At 49.2% G+C, this 13,279-nt stretch overlaps 1 protein-coding gene across 5 annotated transcripts in view; it reads right to left on the bottom strand.

The window, feature by feature from the left end:
- Nucleotides 1-13,279, bottom strand: part of KDM2B (lysine demethylase 2B) — a 120,033-nt gene that overhangs the window by 85,920 nt on the left and 20,834 nt on the right. For 4 of the 5 annotated variants that reach the window (XM_055405380.2, XM_088828160.1, XM_055405377.2 and 1 more), the window contains exons 5-6: nucleotides 9,512-9,690; nucleotides 9,211-9,317 (exon numbers count right to left, since the gene is read on the bottom strand). In XM_055405380.2, the coding sequence (XP_055261355.1) occupies nucleotides 9,211-9,317; nucleotides 9,512-9,690 (286 nt within the window). Of the gene's footprint in view, nucleotides 1-884; nucleotides 1,005-9,210; nucleotides 9,318-9,511; nucleotides 9,691-13,279 lie in introns of those variants that run through there. The other variant, XM_088828158.1, reaches the window with a different exon arrangement.

The following is a 13,279-nucleotide window of genomic DNA, read 5'->3' as shown; positions in this document are numbered from 1 at the left end:
CCTCACCCCCGCACCGGCGCGGGTGGTTTTCTGTGCAGGACACCTTCCAAGTTGGCGGCTGAATATCAGGCGCCCCAAGCCTTTGGGGGGGTTCCCGCCTCCCAAGGCTCGGGCTGCTTGGGGAGGAGCCTGGAAGGTGGGGGCGCTGCACCTGCAGCACTAACTTTGGGGCGCTGCCTGGGGTCTGGGAAGGCGGGGCAGCCCCACCCCGCCCTTTTCCCTCCAACTTGGCGAAACTCCCCCGGCAGCCCAGGGGGCGTCCCCTCGGGCAAAGGTCTGGCGTGCGGGGGAGGGGGGGGTGCCTGGAAAGCTGGCACCGGGTGATGGGGCTGGAGGCGATGAGCGCGCGCACGCGTGCACACACACTACACACTTACACGCAGCCCCGGGAGACACAAAGAGCCGCTCCGCGACGCCGGCCGTTCAGCCCGCGGGCGGGAGGAGACCCACACCCCGCCCTGGCACGCCCCGAAGGCGTGGGGGCTCCCGGGCAGCCCGGGGCCCGCGGGGCGCCCGCCCAGCCCCGCCCGCGGTTACCCTCGGCGGTGCGGCTCCCGGGTGTCCCCTTGGGCGGCGGAAGCTGGACGCTCGCCCGGCCCCGGCGACCAGAGCCGAGCACCCTCCACGGCGCTGCCAGGCCCCGGTCGAGGACCGCGGAGCCCTCGCTCGCTGGCTTCCTTCCTTTCTCGGGGAGCTGGGCGCAGCCTGCACTCATCCCCGCGCTGAAACTGAACACCCGCGCGGCACGGCGGCCGCCAGGGAGGCGGAGGGAGGCCGCGGCGGTGACAAGGAAGCGCGCCAGACCAGCGCCAGGGGACGCCGCCGCCGCCCACGGCCGCCCCCTGACCCGGGCTGGGTGGGGGCACCGGGATAGCTCTCCCCACCTCTGTTCTACTGGCAGGCGCCCGGGGACTCCCGCACACACGTTTTCAGGGAGTGTGGATGCTATCGTGCTGTTGAAGGCGACGACCCAGCAAAACTAGCTTCCTGAAATGCGCCCATCGGGGCAAAGCTATAGGAAGCGCCAGTGCCAGCAGGTGGAGGGCTTGTCAGATCCCGGGTGTGGCAGCCCAGGGATGCTGCTCTGGCCTTAAAACACACTGCCAGTATGACCTTGGACAACCACTTCCCCTCTCTCAGCAGGATCCTTGTCCTGAGGGCAGGGAGGTGGCCTGAAGTTCATTTGCAATCTAAGATGCTCTTGCAGCCCTTTCCCTTATCTGCCCCCTTAGTAACACAGGGTAACCCCACATCATAGAACTCCTGTGTAAATTCACTGAGATAGACACTTTGATGATTAATCCAATCTTCACAACAACCCTGTAAGGTCATTCCCAGGATTGTATCCATTTTACAGGTGAGAAAGCAGAGAAGCTCAGAGGTAGTGACTCAGCCTGATCACCACCCTTGAAGTGAAGTACTTATCCAAACAGTACTTATCTCAGAGTTTCTCAGTCATTCTCCCCACGTCTCCCTGGTAAATCCCAAGACTCACAAACAGCAGAGTGTGCAGGTTACAACCAAACCTCAGACACTAACTGATGGAACCGTTGTTTAGTCACTAAATCTTTTTTTGTGACCCCGTGGGCTGTAGACCGCCAGGTTCTTCTGTCCATGGGATTTCCCAGGCAAGAATACCAGAATGAAGTTTCCTGCATTGGCAGGTGGAATTTTTTTTTTAATCACTGAGCCACCAGGGAAGCCCTAAAGAGTTAGTCCAGCTCAGATCAGAAGTCCCCTTCATCCCAGGCAGGCTCATCAGGACAGCAGCCCACTTTTCATCCCACCCTTCCCCCTCTCCTTCCAAACTACAGGAAGGGCAGGAGATGGTGGTATGCTGGCTACAGGGACAGAAATCAAACTTCTCCTTTCTTTAGCCTAGTCCCATTCCCTAGGCGACCAACCATTCTTAATGAATAGGTTCCAATTATCAGGTGCTCATAATAATAGCTGTTTACAGGTATGATAACATTTTACCTTCAAAACAACCCAATAATCCCCATTTTAGGGAAGTGAACATTGAGCCATTTCAAGGTGGTCAATACCCTGGCCCAGGGTGCTGCTTTCTGGTGTCATTTACAGGATGGCTCGTGCATTGGAACCTCCCTGATAGCCTGCTGTGAAGCTAAACTGTAAACGCCCTAGAAAGGGTTGAATCTTTTACCTTATGAATACTTTGCCTATTTAAAAGAAAAGACAGTCATGACAATGATTGACCTTGAATCTGAACACCAGTCAATGAGTTAAGTGATCTAAGAGAGGAGAAGGCCCTGACAACAGGATCAAGCTGTCCACATGGGGGACATATTACCTTTCTTTTTTTTTTTTTTATTTTGTATTTTGGCCACATCACCAGCATACAGGACGGTTCCCCAACCAGAGATTGAACCAAGGCCTTCGCAGGGAAAGTACCCAACCCTAACCACTAAACTAGGCCACCAGGGAACTTCCCCATATTACTTTTAAAGTCACAAACGTCTCAGCTACTTGAGAGGAGGTACCACACCAGATTCATCCGTGTAAATGCAGCACCCAGCAACAGCCCTATAATTATTCTAATCAGCTATGTGAACTGGACCAAATCTTCCCCCCCTCTGGAACTCAGCATCCCATTTGTTGAACTACTCAGGACCCTCTAACTCATGGCCCTCACAGATCAAACCAGGCCCTGAATCTATTTGGTTTGGCCAGCACTGTTTTTTTTTTAAAAAAAAAAGAAAGTTTTTTTTTTTTTTTTAAACGTTGCCTCTCCGGTTATCCAGAAGCCCACACCAGCTCCTACTGACTTACATTCAGCTGCTACATCCATACTGCAATGAATGACTGTGAATTTCAGCTTCCATTTATCTGTTATGGATGTGACAGCTGGACCATAGGATAAGGGCTGAAGAATTAATGCTTTCAAATTGTGGTAATGGAGAAGACTCTTGAGAGTCCCGTGGACTGCAAGGAGATCAAACCAGGCAATCCTAAAGGAAATCAACCCTGAATATTCACTAGAAGGACTGATGCTGAAGCTCCAATACTTTGGCCACCCGGTGTAAAGAGCCGACTTGTTGGAAAAGACCCTGTGCTGGTAAAGATTGAGGGCAGGAGAAGGGGGCAATAGAGGATGAGATGGTTGGATGGCATCACTGACTCAATGGACATGAGTTTGAGCAAAATCCAGTGTGCTGCAGTTCACAGGGTTGCAAATAGTCCCATACGACTTAGCAACTAAACAACAACGAAAGTAACCGACTTCCTATATTTTTGAGATTTGTGTGCTAAGTATAAAACACAGCACCTGTGTCCATACATGGCACCACAGGAAAGGACAGTTTTCTTTGCTCTTCTTTTCAAGGTACAAGGAAAAACCCAGGAATCCAGAGGCCTGGGTCCAGGGCATGATCCATGCGTGACATCAGCAGCCTCTCCATGTCAATTTCTCTGTGTGATATATTATACTGGGGAAATCATTTACGATGCCAGCAAACATGACTGATGAGAGTGAGAAGGTAAATACGGGTTGTAGAGATGCCCGATGCAAATGTGAGGGAGGGTAGATTAGAAAGCAGTGGATGCCAGGATTCCAATGGCAGCTGCAGCCTCTGTGTGTCTATACATGAGGCCACATGGACAAAAACATTTTATCCCAACTACATTTCACATCCATTGTAGCATGGCAGGGAGGCAGGGCAGGGATGACAGGATCCCTGTTTTGTAGACAGAAGAGAAGATCCGGACTTCCCTGGTGGTCCAGTGGCTGAGTCTTCATGCTCTGAATGCAGGGGGCCCAGGTTCAATCCCTGGTCAAGGAACTACATGTCAAACTATGAGTTCACACACCACAATTTAAAAAAATCCTGCCCGCCACAGTTCAGACCCTAGGCAACCAAACACACATATAAATTATTTTTTAAAAAAAGGAGATGCAACACTTGCCACAGCTACAGGGAGTAGCAGAGGCAGCCCCAAAACTTGGTCTTCCCAGTGCCTGTCTTCATCCTGTTTCACCTTTGTACCCCCATTATTATTCCCCTGTTCTTCCTGCCACTTCCAGAAAGTGCACGGGGAGAAAATGTGGTCAGTTTTCAATTTGGGGGAGCCAAGTGTATGCTTTATACGGAATCCCATTTAGGCTGGGCTTCTAAGATCTTTTGGTCCATGGTATATCTTCAACACACCAGCAAACCTCATTTCTGTAAGCCTGGAGTGTGAGCAGGTGAGAAGGGAAACAACTTGCCCATTTCTTTCTGAAATGCATTAAAATATCCTACATTCCTAAGTGAAAAATGTGTGCCCATGTCACAGACCTAGGAGATTACTGTAGAAGTTGTAAAACACGTCCAAAAAGTCTCCCCCACCCCTTCCAGAGGCAGAGCCAAATTCCCCTCCCTTGAGTGTGGGCTGGATTTAGTGACTTGCTTTTAACTAAAATATGGCAGAAGTAAACAGTATGTCAGGCTTCCCATATGGCACTGGTGGTAAAGAACCCGTTTGCCAACACAGGAGACACAGGAGACGCGGGTTCAATTCCTGGGTTGGGAAGACACCCTGGAGGAGGAAATGGCTATCCACTCCAGTATTCTTGCCTGGAAAATTCCACGGACAGAGGAGCCTGGCAGGCTACAGTCCATAGGGTCGCAAAGAGTCGGAAACGAATGAAGGGACTAAGGATGATCAAAAAAGTATGTGACTTCCAAAATTAGGTTATAAAAGGTACTGTAGCTTCCTCCTGTTCTCTTTCAAACCACTCCTGATGGAGGGTAGGAAGCTGCCTTGTCTTGAGGACACTCAAGCAGCCTTACAGAGAGGTCCACATAGTGAAGAATTGAGGCCCAGGCCTAAGCTGGTTTTTTTTTTTTTTTCTTGGCCACACCCCATGGCTTGTGGGATCTTAGTTCCCTGACCTGGGATCAAACCTAGGCCTTTGGCAGTGATAAGTGCAGAGGCTTAACCACTGGACCATCAGGGAATCCCCCAGGTCTAAGTTTTAACCCAAGTGCAAGCAAGACTTTGAGCCATAACTACCCACCTGAGTCACACCTGCCCTACAGAAGCTGTGAGCTGATGCTGCTAAGATATACACTTTTTTAAGTTGTTAAGTTTAAAGTGTAATGTAGCAATAAACAACTAACAGGGATACTTCCAAATCATTGTCACTGTTTCTACAACTGTAAGGAATTTCCCAAGACAAATAATTCTGTACAGTCAAAATGTTTCTACAGGACAGCGATGGGGGTGGGGAGGACGTGGCAGAAATAAGACGGTATAGCTAATATTCAGTCCACCCTGTCATCACCTTTTCCCTTTATCCTGCTTATGACACTTACCACTTCCTAATATATATTAGAACTTGGGATAATAATTTAGGGTAAATTATAATATAATTTAGAGCTTCCCTGATGGCTCAGACAGTAAAGAATCTGCCTGCAATGTAGGAGATCCAGGTTTGATCCCTGGGTCCGGAAGATCCCCTGGAGAAGGGAATGGCAACCCACTCCAGTATTCTTGCCTGGAGAATCCCATGGACACAGGAGCCAGGCAGGCTACATACAGTCCATGGGGTTACAAAGAGTCAGACATGACTGAGCAACTAACACACACACACACACACACACAAAATATAATTTATCCTGGCCTGTCTCTTTTCCCAGCCAGAATACAAGCTCCATGAGAAGAGGGACCCTGTTTATTTATTCACTGCAGTCTACCAACCACTTAGTGTCTTGCACATAATACATAGCAAATGCAAGAGGTAATTAATAATTAGTATAAATATATATATATACACTAGTTATTTATATTTTGGCTGCACCATGCGGCTTGTGGAATCTTAGTTCCCCAACTAGGGATCCAGTGGCAGCCACGGTAGTGAAAGCACCAAGCCACAAACACTAGACCACCAGAGAATTCCCACACTAGTATACTCTTTACACATATTTTGTCTCCCACAACGTTGCAACTACCCCCTTGACAACTGTCTCCACCCCTTCCTTGCCTGAAATTCCTGAACAAAAATCCATTAAAATTCCTTACCTCCTCACCATGATCAAAGGGCATAAATCCTGGAACCAGGGAGGAAGCAGTCATGGGTTGGTAACCCTCCTCTCGCCCCACTGCAAACCCTCGGTTCAGGTGACCCTTCTCAGCTGTTTTCACTCTCCAGGCACCTCCACCATGAAAACTCTGATTTCTAGAAAGTGTCATTTTAATTAAATTCCAAAGAACAATTCTATGATCCCAGAGGACTTCATCATCATGGGATTTTTACCTTGTTTATTAACTGAAATTAGCATTCGTTTCAGACGAACAAATGTACTACTTCCAAGGTGACAATTTCCTTCCTCAGTTCAGTTCAGTTCAGTTCAGTCGCTCAGTCGTGTCCGATTCTCTGCGACCCCATGAATCACAGCACACCAGGCCTCCCTGTCCATCACCAACTCCCGGAGGTCACCCAAACTCATGTCCATAGAGTCGGTGATGCCATCCAGCCATCTCATTCTCTGTCGTCCCCTTCTCCTCCCGCCCCCAACCTTTCCCAGCATCAGAGTCTTTTCCAGTGAGTCAACTCGTCGCATGAGGTGGCCAAAGTATTGGAGTTTCAGCTTTAGCATCAGTCCTTCCAATGAACACTCAGGATTGATCTCCTTTAGAATGGACTGGTTGGATCTCTTTGCAGTCCAAGGGACTCTCAAGAGTCTTCTCCAGCACCACAGTTCAAAAGCATCAATTCTTCGGCGATCAGCTTCCTAACAAGCTTCAAATCCTATAACAAGTTCTAGGCCACTGACAGGGTTTGTAAATTTATCTGCCACATGATCCAACCAATATATCCAAGACATGTGGTTCTAGAAAATTTTGGGTGACCCTTTTCTTGGTAATTAGCTAGAACTCTCAGTATATTAACAGAGCTTACTATTTAAAGGAATCTTTCAATAAAGTGAAGAATACACTGACTATCTCAGACAGGCAAGGTAGACATTACTTAATTGAAATCTGTCATCCAAGGCTGTCTATTTCACCTTCCTAAATACATATCCCATTTGTGCTCTGCTCTCCCCTAACCCTGCCCCATTACCCATCCTCAAGCAGATGATGCGATGGCTGTTCCTATCAGTCTGCCCCCACACCTCCTTCAATCCACACTGCAGCTGCAGAATTTGCAGAAAGCAAATCTGAACACATCCCTCTCTGCTTAAAATCTCTAAGGTTTCAGGGGACTTCCCTGGTGGTCCAATGGTTAAGACTCCCTGATGAATCCCCTGGTACACGCTCTATAGCACCAAGGGTCTCTGCCTTGTGGCCTCACCACAACTGGAAACTTCCATTTGTTTCTCTGATCACTGGATTAATAGGTCTCCTGCATAGACCATAAGCTCCATGAGGGCAGGGAGCTCACACGGTTTTCTCCCCACTGTATTCTCAGTGCCCAGCACCAATCAGTTGTTCAATATATAGGTGGAATCAATCGATCAATCAATCAAAGACAGCCAGGATCTGCCTCGAATCTGAGTCCCACACTTGTTCCTCAAGCTCCGCCTCTGTGATTCCAGCAAGGCCCTTGGCACTTGCCTATCTCCATCCCTCCCCACTTCCCTCCCATCTCCTCTGTCCTTTAAAGCCCATGTCAAATATCACCTCTGAGAGGATTTTCTGAGGCCAGCAGCCAAAAAGGATTTCTCTTCTCCCCATTTCCCTTCTGGGAACCTGTTTCTCTCTGCCTCAGATGAAAGCTGGCTTCCCTGGTGGCTCAGATGGCAAAGAAACTGCCTGCAATTCAGGAGACCTGGGTTCGATCCCTGGGTCGGGAAGATCCCCTGGAGGAGGGAAATGGCAACCCACTCCAGTATTCTTGCCTGGAGAATTCCATGGACAAAAGAGCCTGGCAGGCTCCAGTCCATGGAGTCACAAAGAGTCGGACACAACTAACACACACACACAGGATGAGAACTGCACCTTGCCCTCGCATTAATGGCCCGTTGTTCTCCATAAGGTAGGGGCTTTTAGACCTGTTTCTCTTTTACTTCCCTGTCCCAGGGTCTCCATAAATTTTGCTGCGATCGCATCGAAACAGAACAGAATTGAAAACCCTCCTACCAACCCCACCTTAAGCCCAGTCGTTCCCTTCAAGGCAGCCCAGATCCAAGGGGTATTAAGGAGCATCAGCTTTGAGAGGAGAAAAAATGCCTGAGAAGTAATTAAACAGAGAGAGAGAGCTTGAAAGCAAAACGTTGGGAAGCCCAGGGCCAGCGAGCTGGCCTCCCTTACAAAGCCTGGCACGGAGTTTGCATTCAATATGCACTGAATGAAGGGCTGAGTGAATAAGAAGTTCACAGCCTTTAAGCTCCTGGGGGCACTCCTGGCAGCAGGGCTCAGCAGAGAGATGCTAATGGATTCAGAGCCACCAGAGCCAACTCTTCTACGAAGCACAGAGCAACTGCCTGGGCCGCGAGCATCTCATTCTCATTTCAGAGATAGAAACAGAGGGCCTGAGATGGCAGAAGCCCCAAGGTGCCTTCGTCATCCCAAGGGTCCGCCACTCAAATCCTAGAACATGGAGGTGCTCACAGCCACCTCTGCCTGTGTTAAATAATTGGTCTCAGGACTTGCTGGTCATGCTGCCTATAGTGATGTCCCTGTAATTAGATGTGGCCAACCTTTCCAGCACAGCACCAACCTCCCCCTTAGAGAACACTGTCTCTCTAAGAAGTGTCTGGTGAGGAAGTGGCCCCTGGCTTTATTCAGAGAAGGCCCTCCATTAGAGGTGCCTGGTCTCAACAACAGGAAGCAAAAGAATACCAGACCCCTATCCAGCCCTCGGCAAAAGCAAAGTGTCCATGGTGGGTCCCTAGAAAATCCACTCCTAGGACACACTGTCACTTAGAGGGAGTAGCTGAATGTTTGACAAGCATGCACGCGCACACACGCACACACACACACACACACACACACATACGCAGAGAAACGGTTTTCATTACTCCTCCTCTTCAGATCACATCCCCCTGGGCGGGGCTGGCAGGAAGGCCAAAGAAACATCTGGATGAAGAATCTAGACCCACAAAGAATGCAGAGCCAACCTGCCCACACTCAGGACCCCAGTATTCACATCCCAGCAGCACCCCAAAGAGCTGTGGCCTCAGCCCAGGCTCAAATTCCAGCCCTCACCCCCTACAAGGCTGACAGTCACCCATTCCCAGCTCCCGCCCACCAGCCAGTCAGTCTTACTTCTTCACTTTAGGGTACTTCATCTCTGCAATGGCGTTCGTGGCTTCCGTCTGCTTCTCCTTCAAGTGCTGAGGCCACATGTTGTCCACCCAGTCCACCAGGTCTACCTGAAATCCAGCCAGGCCACCATCAGCGCTTCCTGGCCCCAGGTACCCTTAAGTCGGACCCCCATCACTGCCTCAACCCTCCTCCTCCTCCTGCTCCCAAATCCCTCCTGCCCTCCCTCCATGGGCAGGTGCAGGCTGGACTCGAGCAAGGAGAGGAAGGTGACTGGGGAGGGGAACCACAGCTGGGGACCTACCACAGTGGGACGCTTGACCAAGTGCTCCAGCTTGGTGTGGCTGAACTCAAGGCTGATGACGTTGTACAGCTTATCCCGCTGGGCCTCGGGCGTCTCGTAGTACCGAACGAACTGGGACATGCTCATCTCCGTGCCTTTCTGGGTGTTCACGTCCATCACGTCCACCAGCCGCCGGCTACCTGGGGGCAGAATCCACAGGCTAGTGGCTCCAGCCAGCTAGAGCTCCAGATTCTACTTGGGAGGCCCCGCAAAACAAAACCTGCCCCTAACCCAGCATCCCAAATATGCCTCAGCATCCTGCAACCCTACACCTTGTCTGCTCAATGACTTCATCCCATCAGTGTTCCTCACTGAATCGCTCTCCAATATTTAAAAGAATCCTTCTTCAATCGATCTGTTTCCCTCTGCAACTAACTTACCCCAAACGCTGTTATTGAGCAGCAGAGCTGGGATTTGAAGCCAATTCCATCTAATGCCGGCACTAAGGTTCTTAACCCCCAACCCTGGCCCCTGCCCCCTGCAATACTGAATCTTGATCACATGCTAAGGCTGAAAAATGATCCCCGCCTTCAGAGGCTGGCTCCTTGCCCCATAGATCCCAGGAAGCCTTGGAGAAGCGTTTTGGTTTTGAGTCAGGAGTGCAAATCCACCAGGGGGCATCCCTGAACTTTGCTGGAAACTCTGGCCAAGCTCTGGACAGTTGCCGGCTCCTTCCTTACCAGGGCTCCTGGAACAGGTGGGCTCTGCTCAGCTTTTCTGGAAAGCCCACCTGGCAGAGAACCCGCCGTTACAGTGGGGAGGGGAAAAGAACAGCCGCCCCCACCTCCGCCAAGCTCTCCACACTTTCTGGCCAGCCTCCAGCCTCCCCTGCCTCTCCTCCCTCATTTGCTCAGGGTCCCATCCGCAAAGCCCGCTGGGGAAGGAGATTCACTGGGCAGGTAGGTGATGGAACTCACAGCCCTACAGGCTGGGGCAAGTGGCATTAAAGGCCTGGAGCTAGCTGTCCCATCAGTACAATACAGTGGCTTTGCTGGGAACTCCCTGTCAGTCCAGTGGTTAAGAATCCAGCTTGCAATTGCAAGGGATGCAGGTTCAGTCCCTGGTTGGGGAACTAAGATCCCCCATGCCAAGGAGCAACTAAGCCCACACGGCAACTACTGAGCCCACGGACAACTAGAGAATCTGTGTGCCACAAGGAAAGATCCTGCATGATGTAATGAAGATCCCCCATTCTGTAACTAAGACTTGATGCATTAGAGACTCGATGCATTAAAAAAGATTAAAAATAAATTATATATATATATGGTAGTTAAGCTTCCCTGGTGGCTCAGATGGTAAATAATCCGCCTGCTATGTGGGAGACTTGGGTTTGATCCCTGATCCCTGGGTTGGGAAGATCCCCTGGTGAAGGGAATAGCTACCCATTCCAATCTTCTGGCCTGGAGAAATCCATGGACAGAGGAGACTGGTAGGCTACAGCCCATGGGGTCCCAAAGAGTCGGACATGACTGAGTGACTTTCACTCATTAAGCTAAGACTTTGTGGGTTTGAACCCTAGCTGGCCGTCAGGCCTCTTAGCATCTCGGAGTAGCAGTTTCTCCATCTATAACATGGTGGCCAGCCTATGGGGTTGTCATATGATTTAAATGAGCTAATGCACATGATCCAGAGAAGGCAATGGCAAGCCACTCCAGTACTCTTGCCTAGAAAATCGCATGGACAGAGGAGCCTGGTGGGCTGCAGTCCATGGGGTCGCTACTAGTCGGAGACGACTGAGCGACTTCACTTTCACTTTTCACTTTCACACATTGGAGAAGGAAATGGCAACCCACTCCAGTGTTCTTGCCTGGAGAATCCCAGGGACGGTGGAGCCTGGTCGGCTGCCGTCTATAGGGTCGCACAGAGTCGGCCACGACTGAAGCGACTTAGCAGCAGCAGCAGCAGCAATGCACATGAAAGACTTCTGAGAAGTGTCTGCAAGTAGGAAGTGTTACCTAATTGGCCAATTTCATTTATAATCACAGGTGGAACTACTATATTTAAAATAATCAATAAGGACCTACTGTGTAGCACAAGAAATTCTGCTCAATATTCTGTAATAACCTAAATGGGAAAAGAACTTGAAGAACAGATACTTATACATGTATAACAGAATCTCTGAACATCTGAAGCTAACACAACATTTTAATCAACTGCATGTCCTCGCTCAGTCACCACAGTCACATCTGACTCTTTGTGACCCAATGGATCATAGCCCTCCAGGATCCTCTGTCCATGGGATGCCATATCCTCCTCCAGGGGGGTCTTTCCCACTCAACTACAATCTAATAAAAAAATTTTAATGTTTTTTTTAATATATATAATTACAGGTAGAGAAAGTGAGGTGGTGGGAAATCAGAGTCAGTTAAATCTCTGCCAGTCAGTCTAAAAGGATGGATAATGGAGAGTGGTGAGAGGTATGAGGGGTAATGAAAATGTTCTAAAATTGACTGTGGTTGCACAAACTCTGTGGACAGACGACAAACCATTGAATTGTACACTTTAAATAAGTGAATTGTATGGTATGTGAATTATAACTCAGTAAAGATATTATTAAACAAAAACACTCAGACACTAAATGACCAACAACGTTGGTTTTTCTACAATTATCTTTTTTCTTCCAAAAGTCTTCTATCCACTTAAAACACATATCGTAAAAAACAGAGGGACTTCTCTGGTGGTCCAATAGTTAAAAACCCACCTGCCAATTGCATGGGACGAGGGTTCAGTCCCTGGTCCAGGAAGATCCCACAGGCCTGGGAATAAGACCATGACTACTGAAGTCCAGGTATTCTAGAGCTGGTGTTCCGCAACAAGAGAAGCCACTACAATGAGGAGCCCCAGCATCGATACTAGAGAAAGCCAGCGCACAACAACAAAGACCCAGTGTAGCCAAAAATAAATAAAAATTTTTTAAAAATATAGGGACTTCCCTTGTGGTCCATGTTTAGGGCTCTGCTCTTTCCCTGCAGCGGGCCAGGGTTCCATCCCTAGTTGGGGAACTAAGATCCCACAGACGGCAACTAAGGGTTCACATGCCGGCAGCCAAAGATTCTGCGTGCGGCAAGGACACGTGCTGCAACTAAGATCAGACACAGCCAAATAAATATAGTAATAAATAAACAATAAATATTTTTAAAATAGTGACTAAATAAATAAACAAAGGTTGAGTGTTATTCTTCTTACTGTCCAGCATTTAACCTATTACTTCACATATAAATGACAGCTGAACTGAAGAAACAACCTGGGGGTACCCAAAGGCAGATAACAATAACCCTCTTTGCATTGGGCAAGATGCCCCACACATCCCTCCCTCCCAGCCTAAAAAACATCCAGAAGTATTGAGCAGTCCAGAGCCCCACCTCTATGGACAACCATCACTGAACAGAAGGATACCCATGGGAAAGGCCTGCTTTTTACTTTTTTGAGCACTAACCAGGCTTTTGAACTGTGGTTTTGGAGAAGACTCTTGAGAGTCCCTTGGACTGCAAGGAGATCAAATCAGGCAATCCTAAAGGAAATCAACCCTGACTATTCACTGGAAGGACTGATGCTGAAACTGAAGCTTACTTTGGCCACCTAATGTGAAGAACTGACTCATTAGAAAAGACCCTGATGCTAGGAGACATAGAGGGCAGGAGAAGAAGGGGATGACAGAAGACGAGCTGGTTGGATGGCATCACCGACTCAATGGACATGAGTTTGAGCAAGCTCCTAGAGACGGTGAAG

Source organism: Moschus berezovskii, chromosome 19 (genome assembly GCF_049115385.1).
Source record: "Moschus berezovskii isolate FMDL1 chromosome 19, NW_MosBer_1.0, whole genome shotgun sequence".
Lineage (NCBI taxonomy): Eukaryota > Metazoa > Chordata > Mammalia > Artiodactyla > Moschidae > Moschus > Moschus berezovskii.
The sequence above is the reverse complement of the archived record's forward strand: the minus strand, read 5'-3'. Positions and strand labels throughout refer to the sequence as shown.